The sequence below is a fragment of the Pteropus alecto genome, unplaced genomic scaffold, assembly GCF_000325575.1.
Source record: "Pteropus alecto unplaced genomic scaffold, ASM32557v1 scaffold359, whole genome shotgun sequence".
NCBI lineage: Eukaryota > Metazoa > Chordata > Mammalia > Chiroptera > Pteropodidae > Pteropus > Pteropus alecto.
Window position 1 is genome coordinate 3903235 of NW_006443119.1, and position 19879 is coordinate 3923113.

At 46.2% G+C, this 19879-nt stretch overlaps 1 protein-coding gene across 7 annotated transcripts in view; it reads left to right on the top strand.

The window, feature by feature from the left end:
- CFAP45 (cilia and flagella associated protein 45) overlaps nucleotides 1-18023 on the top strand; it is a 24428-nt gene extending 6405 nt beyond the window's left edge. For 2 of the 7 annotated variants that reach the window (XM_025040524.1, XM_025040520.1), the window contains 10 exons: nucleotides 1019-1155; nucleotides 3080-3224; nucleotides 3557-3727; nucleotides 4897-5075; nucleotides 6827-6956; nucleotides 10444-10590; nucleotides 12985-13098; nucleotides 13692-13885; nucleotides 16945-17169; nucleotides 17522-18019. In XM_025040524.1, the coding sequence (XP_024896292.1) occupies nucleotides 1139-1155; nucleotides 3080-3224; nucleotides 3557-3727; nucleotides 4897-5075; nucleotides 6827-6956; nucleotides 10444-10590; nucleotides 12985-13098; nucleotides 13692-13885; nucleotides 16945-17169; nucleotides 17522-17600 (1401 nt within the window). In that variant the 5' untranslated portion in view covers nucleotides 1019-1138 and the 3' untranslated portion in view covers nucleotides 17601-18019. Of the gene's footprint in view, nucleotides 1-1018; nucleotides 1156-3079; nucleotides 3225-3556; nucleotides 3728-4896; nucleotides 5076-6826; nucleotides 6957-10443; nucleotides 10591-12984; nucleotides 13099-13691; nucleotides 13886-16944; nucleotides 17170-17521 lie in introns of those variants that run through there. The other 5 variants (XM_015597838.2, XM_025040518.1, XM_025040522.1 and 2 more) reach the window with 5 other exon arrangements.
- The last annotated feature ends 1856 nt before the right edge of the window (nucleotides 18024-19879 follow it).

Below are 19879 nucleotides of genomic sequence, written 5' to 3' on the forward strand. Positions count from 1 at the left end.
AAAGGAATGTCACTTTTAGTCAAAGCAAAGATAGACTGGGAAATGGCTGATTCTCCAGGAATAGCAAAAGGAGCAGTTAGAAAAATGCCTGCTCCTGGCCCTTTTTCTTTGGCCTTACTGCTGGGTGAGAGTCCAGGAACTCTCTCAACCAACAGTAGGGGGCAGAAGGAGCCTGTGGCATGACTGACTTGTGCCTACTTGGAAGCAGAGATAGGCACCAGGTGGCAGCAGCACTCTGGGACCTCTGCAAAGTGAAGTTCTCAGGACAAGAGGGACCTCCACTCAGGATCACAGTTACTGCTTTAATGACAAGTGAAATTCTCTTGTGTTCAAAAATTTTCTGAAATGTTTTATTTTCTTTTTATCTAACTCATGGTCAGAAAATTTTGAAAAAAAAAAAAGATATACATAATTCATATTCTTGCTGAATTCTAACTTCCTGACTTTCTCACCACATTAGATTTAAGGGCAGGTCTCTACCAGGCTGTTTAGCCATTTCTAACTCCCTCCAAATGGGCTTTTGGGGGCGGGGATCAAAGTAAATCAATCATTACAAAAGATGAAAAGATGTGAATATCAGATTGGATGAGTCTGCAACAAATTATATTGCTTCAGGCCAACAGTGTGGTCCAAGAGAGAATTATTCCTTCTTCCATAAGTCATAGAGGGAAGAGAATGTAGGGACCTACAATTTTCATTCCTGTTAGGAATGGACACACACTAGCAACCCCCACTTCCCATCTGTCCAGGGGTATCTGCACAAGTTAAATAGAGGCCTTGTTCTCAGAAGAGCTGGTCATTACAGGATACATCTGGCTAAGTTCAAGTGCAGAGCACCACACTGCTTTCGCAGTGCCATGGCTAATCTGGGTGATCCTGCAGCCTGGGTCTCAGCCAGCCTCCCCTGCCATTGCATGGGGTTGAAGCCCCAGGAGAGGGGAATTCTATACTTGAAGTTAGGACTGACCAGCAGGAAGTGGGGTGGCCAGCTTCTAAGCTGTCCTTGCTGAACCCATAGCCCCTGGCCCAGATCGACAGCCCCATCGTGCTGCTCCGAGATAAGCATGCCATTCAGAAAACTTTCGCTACTCTGGGCTGGGACCACAAGCCAGAGACCATTCAGCTTATCACCCGAGACATGGTTCGGCAACTCATGTGAGTATCCAGGGCTCACACCCTGCCCTCTTGTCTCAGCCTGAACTTCCGCTGAGGGCCTGTGCAGGAAGATGGAGAAACTCACTTGGTTTCACTGTCAGTCAAGTCCCTACTTTTTTCCTACTCATTTCCCTTGTTTGTTTCATGTTCTCCTTCCTTTTTCTTCATCTTGGCACCTCTGTTTCTCCCCCTCTTGTATCTATTATTTCCATTACCCTTGGTTTCCAGCTCCTTTCTCTTCCCTCTCTTCTGGCTGCTGTGGGACCTAAGGAGCTGGTAGAGGGGAGATGCTTAGTTGGCCCTCCCTGAGCCCCTATTACTACCTTGGTAAAGGGACTGGCCCACATGAGTAACTTCCTTTTGACTGCATCAAGAATCTGAAGCAAAGGGAAACTGACCAGATGCCTAATAAGCCCCCTGTCTTCCCAGACTCCAAAGCCAGAAGAGGAAATTCTTACAGGCTCTCATGTTCTTTTGGGATTAGCTCAACATGGCTTCCCCACCAGAGCTGCCCCCTTGCTTGGTCCCTTTTGTGGAGTTTAGGTCTCATTCAGCAATATGAAATGAGCCCAAACTGTTACTTGTTGATTTAGCCCTTGTGCTAGTGCTTTATTCTCTGAAACTATTCTTCCTACTCTGGCCCCACCCGCTAAAAAAGCTTAAATTTCTAGAAAACGCTGCCTGTATCATGAGCTGGGGAGGCACAGCTAGGACACAGCCTCAGGAGCACCATCTTGTCAGTCCTGGCATCAAATAGCCAGACATGGTCAGCAACCCTGTGGCCACTAGTGGGGCCAGAGAAGTGGTTCCTTCTTGGAGGGGTCTAGTGCTGAGAACACATTGGAGATGAAGTTGCTGGTTCCTTGTCAGGGCTGCTGAAAGCCCATGAGATGCTGTCTCAGATTCGGATCATTCTTGGGTATTCCAGATTCCAGGCTGTTTTGTGTCATGCTACTCAGTGAACCATGAGATCTTGGCTAAGCCCTAAATCCACTCACTCGTTTGCTCTACCTCCTGGTCCTCCCCCCACACTAGTTTTATTAGATGAGTTTTCACTTCCTGCCTCAGACGTCTGCGTCTCATTGTCATGTGCCTTTTAAATGGCCTCACCCAGAAGCAGCTTTATTCCCACCCCCTGCTTCTCCCGCCTCCATCTTTAATGTGTGTCATTTGTTTGTAATCATTATAATTACCTATTGGTTTGTTGAATAGTTGAGTGGCTAGAAAGGAGAGGTCTATAGACATGTCTCCAACTGTCGTTGATCAGACATTTTAATTAATATTTAGGGTTCAAAGCTTCTCTTTGGGCTGGATGGGCAGGGTGTTTAGGTTTCTGACTAGCATCCATTTCAACCTGTCTGGCGTCCCCTTGCCCTTTTTATGTCATCTTTGAGGAATAATCTATTTTTAAAGCTTAATTTGACAGCTTTGAGTTCTCATTCTGTGCCCAGCACTGGGCCAAAGACTAGGCCACCATGTGGTTAAGACAGATACCATGTCCTGAAGGAATTTGTAATCCAGCAAGGAAACAGGCCATGCCCAGCTGGCTGTAACACGGACAGTGAGAGCAGAACATGGTGGGCTCAGAGCAGGAGGTGGTCAGTTGGGCCTGGTGGCGGGGATTGGCATTTGTGTACGCCGAGAGGAAGGCCATGAATGGCTCTACAGAGAAGGAAACATGTAAGCTGGGCCTTTTAGAAAAAGTTCTTAAAATGTCCCTTTATAGTCTGTGATGCTGCTTCACCCTCCCCTGGACATCTTCTCCCCATTAGACCCACAATGCAGTTGGCAATCTTTCCTACACTAGCCATGTTCATGCTGGACGGTTGGCAATGATAAGGGGAGCGAGGAGAGCAGAGATGCCTGTGGAAGTGAGAGCTTTCCCTTACTTCCTTTCCCTAACTTTGCTCACTTCTTGTGTCAGCATTCCCACCAAGGATCCGTCCGGGAAATCCCTTATCATGAGCCCCGAGGAGTTTGAGCGGATCAAATGGGCATCTCGTGTGCTGACCAGAGAAGAACTCGAGGCCAGGGAGCAGGCCTTCAGAAAGGAGAAGGAAGCCATTGTGGTAGCTAAGCCCCCAAGCCCTGGTCTCAACAGGTGGGGGGCAGAAGAGAGATGTTCTGGGAAGAGGCCGGCTTCTCACAAGACTTAGAGCTCTAGTTAGAGGACCCTGGAACAAGGCTTGGATGGAGACATGCTATAGAATGAAGACCAGTTGTGGAAGTAACTGGGAGCAAGGGGAGGGGTGAGGATGAAGCCAGGCTGAGAAACTTCTGGGTTCTGATAACATGATGGAGTGAAGCAAAAATCATATCGGGTCACCTGTGGTAGCCAGGCTAGTGCCCAGGACACAGCACAGGGAACAATCACACACTGATTTAGATTGGTCTCCTGTAGGATGCAGTGACCACACGCAAGAAGATCATGAAACAGAAGGAAATGGTTTGGAGGAACAACAAGAAGCTCAATGACCTAGAGGAAGTGGCCAAGGAGAGAGCCCAGAACCTTCTGCAGAGAGCCAACAAGCTGCGGATGGAGCAGGAGGAGGAGCTCAAGGACATGAGCAAGGTGGGGGCTCTGCATTTCTTCCCTCCTCTTATTCACACTCTGGACAACATGGGCTCCAGCTGGAGGTGGGTCAAGTGGGGGTGGGGGAAGTGAGGGATTGGCTGGGGGCAGGGGAAGGGAGGTGGGGGAGAGCTGCATCTGTCGCGTGGTTGCTGTGAGTAGAGGGAGGACCAGCTTTGCTTAGTGCTAGCTGTGTGACCTTCAGCAAGTCACTTGCCCTCCCTGAGCCTCACTTTCTTTATTTGTAAAGTGAGGGTGGTAAAACTACTTGGCAGAATTATTGGCAGGATTAAATAAGCTAAAATATGGGAGAGGCTTTGCAAACTGTGGATTGATAAATAAATAAATGGGAGCTATTACTTTTATTTTTATTCCACTAGTTCAATTCTGGCCACAGAGGGTGGTACAGGCAATAGGGTTCTTTTGAAGTGCTTTAGCTGAGAGCATAAAGACCAGAGGCTCATTTGAATTCTATTTTGTTCCTCATTTGCATGTGGTTCACTTCCAAACCAAATGAAAAATGCTGACTCCCCAACCCCTTCATCTACGATTTCTGTCTCTCAGGTAAATCTTCTGGACTTATACCTCCTTTTATTTTCCAAAGCTTTTACTTCATGGTTCTTATTGATGGCGCTTGGTTATCACCCACTTCTGTGTCATATTGGGCTCTTCTGGCTTAAAAGATCTAGTGTCTTGGCCTCTGCAAAAGTGTTTTAGTTTCCCTGAGAAGTGGAACAGGGATCTTAACTGCGGTCTGTGGGTCCCTAAGGGGAACCACAAGCCTCTGAAATTTCACGGAGATTTTGTGTGTCCATATGTAAGTGAGTTTTATGGAGAGGAAGGCCCATAGCTTTTATCATATTCCTAAAGAGTGACCCATGACCCCCTAACACTAAGACTCAGTACCCTGAAAAAATGCTACTCTGGGCCTCTACTTGCACAGACTAGCACTTGGCAGGAGCTGGTAAGTGCTAGGTTCTTATTAAGGGGAAGGAAAAATATAAGAATGTTCTTGCTTTTCTGGGCTTGTGAGCAGCTATGTGCATTTCCAACACACTGGTACTACTCTGCTCCCATTTCTCCCCGCTCCAGCTTCCAGACCTCCATGGTGCATCCCTCCCTAACCTCACCCCCAGACCTTGTGCCACAATTTCATCTTCACTCCCCAGATCATCCTCAATGCCAAGTGCCATGCCATTCGGGATGCCCAAATCCTGGAGAAGCAGTTGATCCAAAAAGAACTGGATGCAGAAGAGAAGCGGTTGGATCAGATGATGGAGGTAGAAAGGCAGAAATCCATTCAAAGGCAGGAGGAACTGGACAGGAAGAGGAGGGAGGAAAGAATTCGGTAAAGAGGTGGTTTTCACATCCCCTTTCTGTCATTTTCATGTATCTTTAGGTCTATGTAGTCTTTCACTGAGGGATGAGATGAGAAATGACCATTATCATCATCTGTTATTATCTCAAAACCTTTATGAAGTGATTCATAGAACCACAGAACTTCCTAAAGCTTATTTCCAAGATCATAACAGGTGCTTCACAATCTGGCCTCAATTCAGCCTCATTTCTCACCATTTCTTGCCAACTACTCTATGCTTCCCCCCATTCCCCAACATGCTAAGTGTTGTCACAAGTTCATGACTTTTTGTTGTTCACGCTGCTTTGAATACCTTTCTCTTTCCTTTCCTTTGGAAAACACTGTTTCTTCCTTTAGTATGTAATTTTGCTGTCACCTCCCTTGAGAAACCCCCCAAACTTCCCTAGGCAGGGTTGGTGGCTCTGTCTTCTGTGTCTCATCACTGCGTTTATACCTACACACCACTTCTTGCATTGTGGCTCTCTGACCCTCACTAGACTGTGTGCTCTCAGAAGGCAGGGTCCCTGTTTCATTACTTTCTTTAGCTCCTGGGCCTAGCAGAGTGTTTGGCCCCGTAGTAAGTTCTTAACACATTAGAATGAATAATTTAGTTTTCTTTGTTTTGCAGAAAAGTACAAGACCCAGAGCATGTAAGTTATAGAGTAATAGTGTCCTATATTTAGAACACTAACCATATAATACAAGAATTACCTCTATAAAATAGTATTAGTACCACACTGAATGGCAGTTCTCTCTCTCCATCTGTAATCAGTTCTCTTGTACCATTCATCTCTGGAAATCTAGTAGACTATAGCAGGCTGCCAATAAAAGTTTAATGCCTAAAAATGGCTCTTCATCTTCTGTGTAAACATCTCCAGTTGAGGAAAAACCTTTGACTCATTAGGCAACTCTAATGATTTGAGTTGGTCCTTGGACTGAGTTCCAACTTGCTTCCATGTAACTCTTACTCATTACTCCTGTTTATTTCATCTGGAGTCATGAAGCCATTCAGGTGCTCTATCTGAACATGAATGTATTCTTTCTCCTAGATTCTGAACCTAATCTGTGTCTTTCATTTTCCTAGCCTTTACTTATATATCCCAGGGTCTAGGTGCTTCCTAGTTTATTTATATCCCAAAACACATAGAGAGCCATGGGCAACACTGATTGTAGAATCTGGTTCCTCAGACTCAGCCTTGTCTACAAGCAGCTGACAATATCAAAATGTGAGATAAGATGTAAGAAAGACAGTTAGAAAATTAGGCATGGAAAGTTGCAGGGGGTGACAAGGTACATGGGGTGATAGCAGAGGCATTGGAAGAAGGGTAAGTCGTGGGCTTTTGAACTCTCGAAGCTCTGTGAAGCCAGCATGGGAAGCTTGTTCCCTGTGATTACTCTGGGAAGGCTTGGGGGGTGGTAGGATTTCAAAAGTTCTTTACACACTAAAAGGGAGAAGAAGAAGGTACATTATAATGTGGGGTGTACTCTTGGGAAACATATGAACAAAGGGAATATCAAGAAGGGTGAGACCTGGAACCAGGAGCTCGGAAGAGAGAGGTCTGACCCCTTGCAACACTTTGGGGGAAATACTTTGGTCTGGGTTCAGAAAGCATAGCAATGTTCAGGGCACTTCTCAAATTGTTCCTGTCACACTTCCTATCGTGGGAGTTATTTGGGTGGAGGTTGGAACACAGAGACATGGACCCTCAATTTCTAAGACACTGTGGCCTTGTTCTCTCCAGAGGAAGACGGCACATTGTGCAGCAGATGGAAAAGAACCAGGAGGAGCGATCATTGCTTGCAGAGCAGCGGGAGCAGGAGAAGGAGCATCTGCTGGAGTACATGGAGCAGCTCCAAGAGGAGGATCTCAGGGTAACAGGGCTGTATAGATATGCCAACTTCCACCAGCACCAGCAACAAAAGCTTACAAAAATTGAGGGTTACCGGGTGTGGACTAATTTTCTGTCAGGTACATGCCCATTTCACAACATCATCACCATCAACTTTTTATTGTCATATTAAACATTTATTTGCCATGCTGTGGATAGAGACCATACCTGCCTCCCTGTGACCTGGAGTCCAAGACTGAGATGTCCATGTAATGGACACATAAAGGAAATATGTGGTTGTGTGCTTTATACAAATAAGTAGAGGAATGTTTTATAGTCTTCCCTCAGTTATCTAGGGACACTGCACACTTTGTAGAAGAACAGTAGCAGTGTCTTAGTTCCAGGCTCCCTGCTGTTATCTCCTTCAGCATACACAGCATCCCGATGTCGTTAATTGTGTCGAGGAGCCAAACCTTCTTTCCTGTTAGCCTAAATAAAATTAGTAGGCATATCCATTGCAGAAGAAATGATGAGATACTGGCCCAAACTAAGTAGCTTTAAAATAAAATCCTGTTCTATTTGCCTTATCTGGTTTGTTGCAATATACAAAGGCACAGTCAGAGACATGGCAAGCATTTGGAGCATTTATTCTTTTTTCTCCTTCTATTTTTTACTTTTGAAAAATTTTTATACACGGACAAATGAAAAGATTTGTACCACATCCATCAATGCTTCACTGATTTAATGATTGTTAATCTGCCTTGGTTGCATATTTTGTTATTGTTAAACTGTTTAAAAGTAAGTTGTAGATGTCTCGACACTTCACTACTAAATGCTTCAGTCTACATCTCTGAAGAACAAAGACACTCTCTTATGTGTCAACAATACCATTATTGCATCCCCATCAAAAAATCAAATCCAATGATTCTATATCATTTAATATTTAATCCACATTCAAATTTTCCCAGTTGTTCCCAAAATGTATTTCAGTTGTTTTCTTTTTTCTGAACCAAGATAACTCACTTAAGTCTCTAGTCCGTTTTTATCTAGAAGAGTTCGTTCGTTTGTTCGTTCCTTCGTTCCTTCATTCTTTCGTTCCTTCATTTTTATAAAATGAATATTTTGAAGGATCCAGGTCAGTTGACTTGAAGAATTTTCCACATTCTGCTTTGTTGGTTATTTCCTCATGGTGCCATTTAACTTCTGGAACATGTATGCTTTTACTTCTCTCCTCCTCCCACATGTTCATGGATGATTGAATTGTCATCTTCCGGTGCATTTGATGGTGGTGAGTTTCGGGGGGCCCCTGAATGGTCTCACAGTTGGCCTTATAATTATGAAGGCTTCTCAGAGCACCTGAGGTGTGGGAGGAAGATCACCGGTATGGTTAGGGAACATGAGGGGACATGTAGCCTCAAGTTCTGTTTTGAGAAGGGGACCAACAGGGTCAAGAACACAGAGAGACCTGGCTGAGTTCCTGGCTCAGGAGAGAGAGAGAAAGGGCCAGGAAGGAGAAGCATGGCACAAACATGCAGGGAATGGGGTGAGAAATGAAGGCTGGAAAATTCTAGGTTGTGGGGAGTTGGAATTGGTGAGCTCACTGAGAAAATTCCAAGTGTTGTTGAGCCAATACCATTACACTGATGTTGTGTCATTGTCATTTTTCTGTCCTTCTACTTGAAGGTAGAAACCAGTGTACCCCCAGCTTAGACTTGCCTTATCAGCTCAGGGTGGTGCCAGGGCAGCTTTCCCCACCTTGCTAGCAGGGTGGGGAAGTGTGAGGGGAGTTCATCTGGGGTTGCTTTGGAATGGCTTCAAAGATGGGAAATGGGGACAGTCCTTTGGTTGCTTGGAAATGAAATGAACCAACAAAAACAACAAATTAAAAATGAAATAGGCAAAGAAGTAAGTAAATAAATACATGATTGTATATATGTCATAGATCAGAGGTCAGCGGCTTTTTTAGCTTTAGGGTCAATGGGATTATATAATGCCTGGGGTACCAATGGCAGGCCTGAAACTGGGGGAGGAAGGTATAAGGAGGGTGAAGAAGGTAAAAAGGAAAGGAAGAAAAGGATTAGGGGAAAAAGGAGTGTGAGAGCTGGAGTAGCAAAAGGGGAAAAGTCGATTGTGCAAGGAGGTGGGTAGGTGAGAATGAGGGAAAGCCAGTAGCCATGACTCAGGTGCTACATGGACCTGGCTAGAGGTAGGCAGTGCTGTGCTGATCTGGTTCAGAAGACTTCCTGGAGGAAGGGCCCTGAAGTGGGCAGTGGGCCAGGCTGGGGGAGAGCCAGAAGAATTGCCTTGGATGAGTCAGGGCAGAAACTGGACTGAGGAGGAGCTGGAAGGCCAGGGAGGGGTTTAATCTTTGAAAAAATGGAAAGAGCTTGCAGGTGGGGTGAGTTGATGAGTAAAAGAGTTTGAAGCAAGGAGTCCAAGTTTGCTTGGAGGGTATAGGTATAGGTATAGCTGCACAAAATTCCAGCACCCTTCTGCTATGGGGCCTGAGAATGTGCTTGGTCTCAGAAGTGGTCTGATCACCAGGTGCTTCCAAAGACTCATGGCTGGGAAAGGCAGAGGCTCTTTCCTTAGAAGGGATCTTTTAATTCAGGGTCACATTGCTCATTGTGTTTCTCTGTGTTTAAGATTTGTTTTTTCTCGTTCTTATACTCCACTAGCTTTGGTCCCTACTTCCCTTCCTCATTTAGCAATAGTTCATTGAGTATTTTCTGTTTTCCTCTCATTGGGCAACATGTTGGGAAAGAGAGGCAATGTGACACATGGTCCCTGTCCTCTATGACAGAATGAACACACAAGAAATCCATGGGATCTACAAGGCAGTGTATAATTAAATCCCATGAGATGCGACACCATCTTAAGTGCAGAGATTCAGCAGTGAAGAGAAAATCGAAACTTGGGGCAATCAAGATTTCCCTAGAAGGTTGGAAATTTAATTTAGACACACCAGGTTTCGAACTTCTGGCTCTGAAGTGTATTAGCTGTATGGTCCTGGGCAAGTCACTTAAACTCTGGGCCTCAGTTTCTTCATCTGCATGAGAGAAGTAACAAGGATTTTTGGATGTATTTAGGGGTTAGATATAGTGCTCAATTAATAGAAAGTACCTAATTAGAGTAATACTTATTATTTAAACCATTACTGTTGTTGACCAAAAGTTTGGGTTTAAATAGGAGAAGGAAATTAAAGACAGGAGGAACATACCATGAACAAAGCTATGGGGATGGGGTTTAACATGACATGTGGGAGACACTGATTAGAATTTCAAGAACCTGTACTTCCTGAGAGTATATATAGATCAACAGTGTCAGGAGATGCCACAAAATCAAACTGGATGAAGACTGCAAAGAAGCTGGAAGAGGTCATCAACGACTCTTGAGAGAGCAGGTTTAACCAAAGATAATAACAGAAACATTTGTCTCCCTGCGTTTATCTGTGTTTCTCTATCATATTATGCTGGTACTTTTTGGTCTTATCCCCTTCTATTCTGAGGCTCTCTTCCTTTTGCTGGCAGGACATGGAACGAAGGCACCAACAAAAACTGAAGATGCAAGCTGAGATTAAGCGCATCAACGACGAGAGCCAGAAACAGAAAGCAGAGCTTCTGGCTCAGGAGAAGCTGGCAGACCAGATGGTGATGGAGTTCACCAAGAAGAAGATGGTAGGGACCTGGTTTCTGATGCCTGGGACTTCTGGCCAGGAATGGAATGTCTGTTATTGGGAGAGGCAGGCTGAGAACTGAAGGAACTGCAAAGCAAAGCAGCCTGGTCTTCATTCTAAATTTCATGTCCTTAGTAGTTCAAGGGCCTGGCTTTTTTTCCTCTTCATCTTGGCCAGTCCACTTGTTCATTAACAGAGAGCAGCCTGCACAGGACACCCAAAGTAAGCATTATTGTCCTCGTTAACACCTTTGATTAGAAGCTGGAATGAGGGTCAGGTGCAGGCAGGGAAGAAAATTGAAACTCTTGGTGAAAGTAAAGTTTTCTGTGAATCCTCATGACTTGGATAATTATATCCCCAGTAATCATGAGTCAGCTTCCCCATAAATTTCTTGTGAAAATTCCTGTATTGGGCATCCTGTACTGGGTTAGTCTTAGAAAATAGAGCCTTCTCCCTATCGTGGAACCCATAAGAACAAATATACCCTGGAGCAGAGGGCAATGCTTGCAACAGTTACTGGGGGATGCAGCTTAGGAATGTGCAGACTTGTTCTGGGGCAAAATAAGGTGATGGAATGACTGGATCTGTGAACAATGGCGGGCAAAATAAAGCTTTTAAGCATGGTTTAGATGGAATGAACATGGATTTATATGAAAAGGGAAGAAAGGACTCAAGGCAGCAGAAAAGTTACTCAATTCTGTGTGTGCTGATCTTGTCTCCCCTCTAGTCTTGAGGTTTCATGACAGAGGGCATATCAGACTTCTCTATAGTAGTGAGTTTTAATGATGGATGAGGGGAAGGTACGGGTATAATTTGAAAAGGTATATGTGATTTACCTACACACTCCAGATGCAAACCACAGAAAATGAAGCTCAACAAAGCTTTAGCTTTCTTGTCGAATGCCAGGATATACAGGGAACAGAGTGAGAATGCAAGATGGGGGGCATAGATGGTTTGTGTATAATAGTGATCATACAAGTGGCATTTGTTGAGCGCTTGGTCTGTGCACAGGCTCTATACCAAGTGCTTCACACATATTGTCTCATTTAAATATTACAACCACCTTGTGAACCTAGTCACTGATTGATTCAAAATGTCCTGAATGCTTCAGTGTGTGTCTAGTGTTGGACTAAGCTGAATATACCTGGACTAACACTATGTACATCGTATGGAACTCAGCTACTTCCCTGAATGAGTGAAAGTGGGGATAATCAGCCAGTCATGTGTTGGAGTTGGTGAACAGGTTATCTGGCTGCAGCAGAGCATGATAGGAAATGAGATGGTGAGATGATGCAGAGCCGAGAGCAGTTGTTGGGATTGCTTTGGACCTTTAGCAGAGCTGGGAGCATGGAATTATGAGGAATCAGCATAGATTTCTGAGAAGGAGAGGAAAATGTCTTGTCTTCATACATGGAGAGGACATTGGCAGGAGGAGCTGCAAGAGGCTGATGACTAGCAGAAGGATCAGGCACTTGGGCATGCCCACAGCCCACTGTAAGTATCCGTGTATATCACAAGCCCTTAATGACCTCAAAGTAGTCTCTGTTCTTGCAGCTGGGGCTGCCCCTTTTGAGCTAATTGGCCGCGAAAGCCTCCAGAGTTCTCTGCCTTGCCATCTAGAGAGACCTGCTTGACACATAGCCAGCGTGCACAGCCACAAGCAGGCACCATTCACTGGGCTGCACAGAAGTCTGAGCAGGTAGAATGAGGGCTAAGGAATGTTCTTTATGGGAAGATCACATTCCCATTCAACCTGAGCTATTTTTATTAGTCTTATGACTGCCCCTGAATGGTTGTTGGGAAGCTGGGTTTGGGAAGCTTTTAGAGATATATCTGTTCTTTAAGAGAAGTAGCAAAGGGAGCTGATTTTGATGGTTTACTCTTTCGGTATCTGTTAACCACTGCCCAAAGCATGTTGGTCATTTGCCAAGGACTAATGAGATAACCTCCACCTGTCGCACTTTATAAGACAGGCAGGGAGCCACAGTTGTTACTTCTATAAATTTGGCCCAGTGGCCTTGCAACTTGGGAATTGTGAAGTAGTAGAAGGAGCATGAAGGCTGTGCTCAGGACACCTGTATTCAAATCCTGTTTAGTAGCTGACCAGCTATGCAATCTTGGACAGGCCCCTCAATCTCTACGAGCATCAGTTTCCTCATCTATATAATAGCTACCTCATGAGATGTGGAGACCCTCTGGGATAATACAGGGGGAAGCATTTTACAAATGCTAATTGTTTTTTTATGTCTACACACTGCTTATCACTCTGCCATACTAGAAGGAGTTCAGAGGTAATAGGGGAGATACTGGACAGACTGGTACAGGTGCTTGGTTTCTCTCTGCAAGGCTGGGGCAATGGGAGCTATTCTACAAGGCCTTTCTTTCTTTTGGACAGGCTCGAGAAGCAGAGTTTGAGGCTGAGCAGGAGAGAATCCGGAGGGAGAAAGAGAAGGAGATCGCCCGCCTGAGGGCCATGCAGGAAAAGGCCCAGGATTACCAGGCAGAACAGGTGCCTATTTAGCCTCTACTTCCCTCCGCCTCTCCCACTCCCTTAACTATTCCTTTGACAGCCTGTAAAATGGCCTCAAAGGTAAAGATTTAGAAGAGAGGATGCCGGTTAGCTAGACTCCAGTCATCTGAGAAAGAAGGGGTGGGCCTGCCACCAGTGCCTATGGCAGCAAGAACTGAGCAGTGCATTATGTGCTTAAGGTTCAAGAGAAAGTTTTAGGCTGCTTCATAAAGAACTTTCAACCTTAACCATTGAAATGTGTCACTAGAGGAAACATGGTATCTCCATCATTACCAGTTTTTAAAATTAGAAGCAATTATGCAACCATTTGGAGGTGTTTGAGGTATAGGGAAAGCATTGGGATGAGTGGCGTGGAAGGACAAAATGGCCCCTCAGGGTATATTCTGACCTGAAAGTTCTATGACAGGATTCCATTTCTTTTTTCCTATAATGAGCATGCTGCTAGAGAAATTCTCAAAGCTTCTCAAAGCAGGCTGTGTCGGAGTCTGTGAGGGAGTGTCTTCTCATAGGCACCTGGTCGGTTTGAGGATGTTTTGTTCCCTCACTGGTCTCCCCACCCTCTCCTTTTTCAGGATGCCTTGCGGGCCAAGCGCAACCAGGAGGTTGCAGATAGAGAGTGGCGCAGAAAGGAGAAGGAAAATGCGCAGAAGAAGATGGAAACAGAGGCCAAACTGCGGAAAAGTCGGCTGGAGCAGGTGGCTTTCAAGGAGCACAGTCTGGCTGTCCAGGTGCAACGGGACCGGGATGAGTTCGAGAGGCTCCTTCGGTAGGATGGGCTGGGGACCTTGGCTTTCCTTGTGCTGTGGCAGGGTGTCCGTATTGGGTATAGGAGCTTTCTGGCATGTCCATAGACAGATGCACATCCACCTTGACTGGGTTGGTGGGGTCATTCTAACCAGAGGGGTAGTTGAAATATTTCAGACACTTGAGCCAAGAATTTTATGAGTAGAGAAATGGAGAATAGTGCCTGGATGTGTTGAAGGAATTGTTGGTTATTGGGATTATTTACCCTGGAGCCTTAAAGGTGTACCATGTCCCCCCACAAGCTGGGGATGAAACTGCAGCAGGGAGTTGAGGAAAAATGGAGAGAAGAACTTCAAACACTAATGGTTGTGAGTCATTAGAGCAGGGCTTTAAGGGAGGTCTTTGCCATTCATTTGACAAATATGTACTAAGCACATAAATTCAAGGCTCTGTGCTAGGTGCTTTGGAGATATTAGAGATAAGTAAAACACTGTCCCTGTCCATTCATGTAGGAAGGAGTTAGAGACTCATTTAGATAGACCTCACCTATATTTGTCCATGTCTCCTGTCTTGCCAGCTCTTTACTCTTTTATTCTCTCTGTTGGCTCAGTGATAATTCCAACACATAAATGGAAGGTAAGTGTTCATATTTCTCACTATGCCTTTCCCCTTCTCCAGCCCCAAAGCAGTCAGTAGTGACAGCTGGCCTGGTTTCTATCAGGCACAATCTGCCACTACCCGACCTGGCCCCTGGGGTATTCTTCTGGCTCTCACTGTTCAGGCCTAACTGGGAATGACACCCTTCTTCCTCTGGCTCAGACTCTATAAAATCAGATATTTTTGAAAGGAAGCAAACCAAACAAAATTTGAATTGGCGGGTTGGGATGCAAAATTACTGAACTTATGCTCCGATAAGTAGAGATTGATCGGTATAGCCCAGCTTCCTTGATCTACGTGTTCTAGAGCTTCTTCTCGGTATGGCTCGTTAGTCACATGCCAGATCAGAGGCAGTGCAGATCTGTAGGAATCTCTACTTGTCAGAGGCAGGTTCCTGGTCTTTTATTTGACTGTGGACCCCCAGCCTGTCCCTACTGGCTGTGATGCTTTTTGGCTCTGTAGCTTTCCCTGCCTTCAAGGTTATTCCATGGTCTCTGGATACCTGGTGAAGAAGACAGCTTCCTTCTTCCCCAAAGATTCCGCCCCTGGGATCCAGACTGCCTTTCAGATATCTGCCCTCCCCAACCTCTATGCCCTGAACATCTCTATTGCCTTTAGCAGGCAAATGTTAATGGAAATATATTAAAGTTCTACTGCCACTGACCCATTTGTTTCTTCTTTGCTTTGTTTGCCCGATGCATACGTGCTAGCCAGTTATTAAAGCTAGACCAGCCCTTTGGAGAAGTTCGGTTTCACCTGTTGTCCTAGGTTGGCACCTAGACCGAGTGTCTCCAGGGCCATGTGACCCTGTCTTTGAGTGTTAGGAGCACCTCTGCCATAGCCAACATTTCCTACTTCAGAAGCACAGCCTCCTGTATGGCCTGTATATAGACTTCTTTCTTCTGGACAGAGGGGTTCCTTTAACTCTTGGCCTGTTGACTAAGCAGAGATAGTTGACCCACCCTACCCAGTGGTTCTTAAAAATGCATGGGGGCTTTCAAAAAGTATTGATGCCTAGGCTCCACCTCCATAGATTCTGATTTAGCTGGTCTGGGGTGAGGCCCAGGCATCAGTAGTCTTTGAAAGCTCCCAGGAGATTGTAATACAGCCAGGCTCCAAGGTCACTGCTCTAACTCTGTGAAATGGCCAGGCTCTTTCCTATTCAAATTTTCAATTTGAGCCCCACCCCAGGAGCTCTCTAGTGACATATACCGGTCCCCCATTTCCACCTCGTTTCACAAAATGTGAAACAATAGAAAACTGTTTTCTCTATGAAAAAATAATGGCAAGGCCAAAAGAGAATCTTTCTGTTGCTGCAGATGTGTCTGAACAGTGGAGATTTAGTGTCTAAAAACAGAGGGGTAAGAAAGTCAGCAGTTCTCTCCTGGTTAACTGAGAGGGCTCTGTAGTGGGAGTAGGATTTTAGGAGGTGCTTACGTGGTATAAAAGAATTGCTGGGAGTTGAGCTGATACCCCACATATGATGCATCTTGGCAGATGGCTGGAGGGAAATGAGTAAGTGAGGTTTTGCTTTGGGTACTTTTGCTGGGATGTGACTGGCCCCAGGAGAGCAGAGCAGGTGAGAGATCCCTGCCTAAGATGATTTTACGTTTCGTTTTTTATTATGTTGAGAAAGACATAAGATGATAACTCAAGATGGCCTATGACTGAATTTCCTCTGAGATGTGAATACATTCATTTGAGTTTTGTTGAACCTATCTAGTTTACATTAGCCATTTTCTTCCTGATGTCAGGGTCCATGAAATATTCTTATGGAAGAGGCTCCTAAGAAGAATTTAGAGGGTTGGAGCAATTAGAGAACTAAGAAATATCAGGCTGTGTTCCTTCCTTCCAGCAACTAAGAAGAGCTAGCATAACAGATTTTACCACTTCCTTTAACTTCTTAAACATCCCTTTGTTGGTTTTGTAATATCATCATTACTGTTCATGGGAAGGAAGAAAGGGAGGAAGGGAGGGAGAGAAGAAGAGGAAGAAGAAGAGAGAAAGAGACAGAGGGAGAGAGATCTTAGAACAAGTTGGAGAGGAGTTGTGCATTGTTAGAAGAGTAGGAACAATAGCTTCCAGGGGGTGAGACTCGGGGTGCATGACCAGCTACATAATTTGAAGGGCCCAGTGAAAAATGAGATTGTGGGGTCCCTTGTTCAATAATTATTAAGAATTTCAAAAGAGTGACAGCAGAGCACTAAGCCAAGCATGGGGTCCTTCTAAGCTTACTGGTTGGGCGGGAGAGGGGAGCAGGCACAGAGGCAGCCTTTGGGGCTGATCTCAGCCATAGAAAAGGGCTGGAGTGTGGAGGTCCGTGGTCTCTGAAACACATCCATTGGAGGAGGCTCTCCCAATGCCTTTCCTAGGTGGGGGGCCAGTTCAGCCCAGCTCATTGCATAACCCGTGTCCCTCCTCTAGGGCTCAGAGAGAGCAGATTGAAAAGGAGAGGCTGGAGGAGGAGAAAAAGGCCACAGGGCGCTTACAGCACGCCAACGAGCTCCGGCGCCAGGTGCGTGAGAACCAGCAGAAGCAGGTGCAGGACCGCATCACCACTTTCGAGGAGGGCCGGCGCCTCAGAGAGGAGGCCCAGAGGCGGCGTGAGCGCATTGAAGACATCAAGAAGAAAAAGATTGAAGAGCTAAGGTGCGATGTCATCCCTTCTTCCAAAGCTCCTCTCCCCTTCCCCAAGGAGATGGCATGGCAGGCTGGAAAGCTGGGATTCAGGGATCGAAGGGGTGTTACTGAGGTGCTCAGGGATGTTGCCCTCCTAAGGGGGCTCCAGCAGAAAGCCCTGGGACTTGGGTCTTCCTGGATCTCTGGAAACTACCTGGCAGGATGCTAGAGTCTTGACAGGAATATGTTTGAAGAATGGATTGTGAGAGTGGGCTTTGGGGGTACAGGGCCCCAGGTTCTGTAAACCCACCCAGAGCCCACTTCCTGCTGTCTCCTCTCTGGTTCCACCCTCACCGTATGCTACCTTCTGTTTGTCTGGCAGAGCCACCGGCCTTCCTGAAAAGTATTGCATCGAAGCTGAGCGCAAAGCTAATATCCTGCCAACCACCTCTGTGAATTGAAGTGCACCTCCGAGCCTCTCAGATTTTTTCAGGGAAAGGTTCCACCCAATCTCTGGGTGTCCATGACTGCTGCTAACCTAGATATTTTATAGTTACAGATTAAACCTATTGTACTTCTCCAAGGAACAGCTCAGCTCCCTTGTGTGGGGATGAGGCTACTACAGGGTATTTAATGTGGAGCAAAATAGGGTAAAGGTGACCTAGGTGTGGGTGGTGTGATGCTCAGGGCCTAGCAATGGAAGGATGCTCTCTAAGATCATCTTTCTAAGCCTGGTGGTCCCTTTGTCCTGGTGGCTCATGGCCTTTTTGTGACTTTCTGGGATGCTGTCATCATGTTTGTTTTCAGCATAGCCTTGTCTCTGCCTCCAGTCCATGCCCACCTCAGAGGCATTTCAGGGCTGAGGCCAGGAGCTAGATGCTCTCAGGGAGGGGCTGGGTGAGGGCTGGGCTGGGCCGAACAGGGAAGGAGGCACACCTGGCTGCCTAAGGCAGAGCTCTTACTGGGCTCATGCCTGTGTCTCAGACCACATCTGTGAAAAAGGTGGTGTCTGAACCCAGGCTTACTCTCCTGTATCATCCCTGTCCTGCCAGAACCCTTTCAACTCCAGCATCACAACACAGACACCTGCTTGTCCCTCAGCAGGGCATGCTCAGGGTCCTTCTCCCTACCCTTTTGGCCCAGTCCCCTCACCCAAACACGGCTGCCTCATTCACTCAAGTGGCTGGGCTCTCTCCTCAGTTCACCTCACTCTAGCGAGTGGGGCTCCTCAAAGCCACCGTTGTCTGTGTTAGCTTGCTTCACTTTTCCCTAGAATGGTCTATTCATTTGTTCACTCATTCAAATACTTCTTGAGTACCTACTATGTTCTAGGTATGTTCTAGGCACTCAGTGAACACTGCAGACCTGGATTTCATCTTCACAGAAACTTTCATTGTTCCAGTCTGCTCTTGCTTTGTCACCCCCAGTTGCTCCCACCAAATTTCGTGTGCCTTTAAATAGTCTCAGCCTTTTCGGGAGAGGATCCTGATTATCTAGTTTGCATTGTGGGCCAAAACACTAGCTTCTAGGGATGGAGCCATTGGGTAGTGCTTTCTTCAAGGTGGCTTCGGCTTTCCCTCCTAATTCTCAGAGTGGGGAAATGATCTCTGTACACCCCTCCAAGCCACTGAATCAGCTCAGGGGTGTCTGGGAAGCTACAAAGGGAGAGTGGTGCTGGGAAAATCTGGGGATGAGAAGGAAGTGTTGTTAGTGCATTGCCTCTGTTGATTTATAGATGTAAGAAACTTGCAGGAAAAAGGTGCCTAAGCTACTGACTTTGTTGTAAGGGTCTCTGATTGGCTTCCCAGCTCCGTTTCTTCTGTCCCTCTGCGACTTCCTGTCCTTGCAATGTCACACTGAGCTGATGTAGCCTGGAAAATCCGGAGGTTGGACTCCACCTTAGAGCATTGAATCAAGTCTGCAGGCAGTGGCCTCCTGAGCACATGTCTCCTGGCTCCTGGCTGGGCTCCATGCTCCACCCACCCACATGTGCCTGTTGCCTGCATCATGCTCCACTGTGGCTTGGAGGCTGTCTCAGAACCTTTGCACCTGCTACAGAAGCAGCTCCAGTTGATCATGATTCATCAAGCTGCCCTGGTGGCTGAGCCAGGCTGTCCCTGACTCAGTGGGATGCTGGGATGTCCTCCAGTACCCCTGAAAGCCTCAGCATCCACATCTATGACTCGGGTGACAGCCGGGCATTAATTGGTCTCAGTAAAAGCACTTTGATTAGGCTCAGATGAAAGGGGCTCAGAGAGTTCAAAGCCAGACAGGGCTTTTGGGGTGAAGAAGGGTGGCAGCTGTTTAGGTGACAGTGGAGGGGAGACGCTGGAGTCTCACACAAGAAGTTTGTGTTTGGAGCCCAGAGTTCTTCACTCTCATCCATTCTGACTGTTCCTTCTGCAGAGTGGGATCCTGGGGGAGAGCTAGGGGGTGAGGAGGGCTCACTCCAGACCAGAGGTCTCCCATCCTAGGCTGCTGCTGAGGTGACCTGCCCCGCATTCCCTCTCCCTCCCATACTCTGAGAGATATACTGGCAAATCACACCATGGTTACCTAGAAGAAGCTCATTTCCAACATCATAAAAATCTACAGTCCCAGAAAAGGCTAAGTTATTCTTGATTTGACTGGCTTTAAATAGTTTAGACCTTCCTCTGTCTTCACTCCCACCCTCTAAGCTGGAGAAACTGCCTAGAACTAACTGAGCTTTTCTGCGTGGCCCCTGAGAAAGGAATGTCTT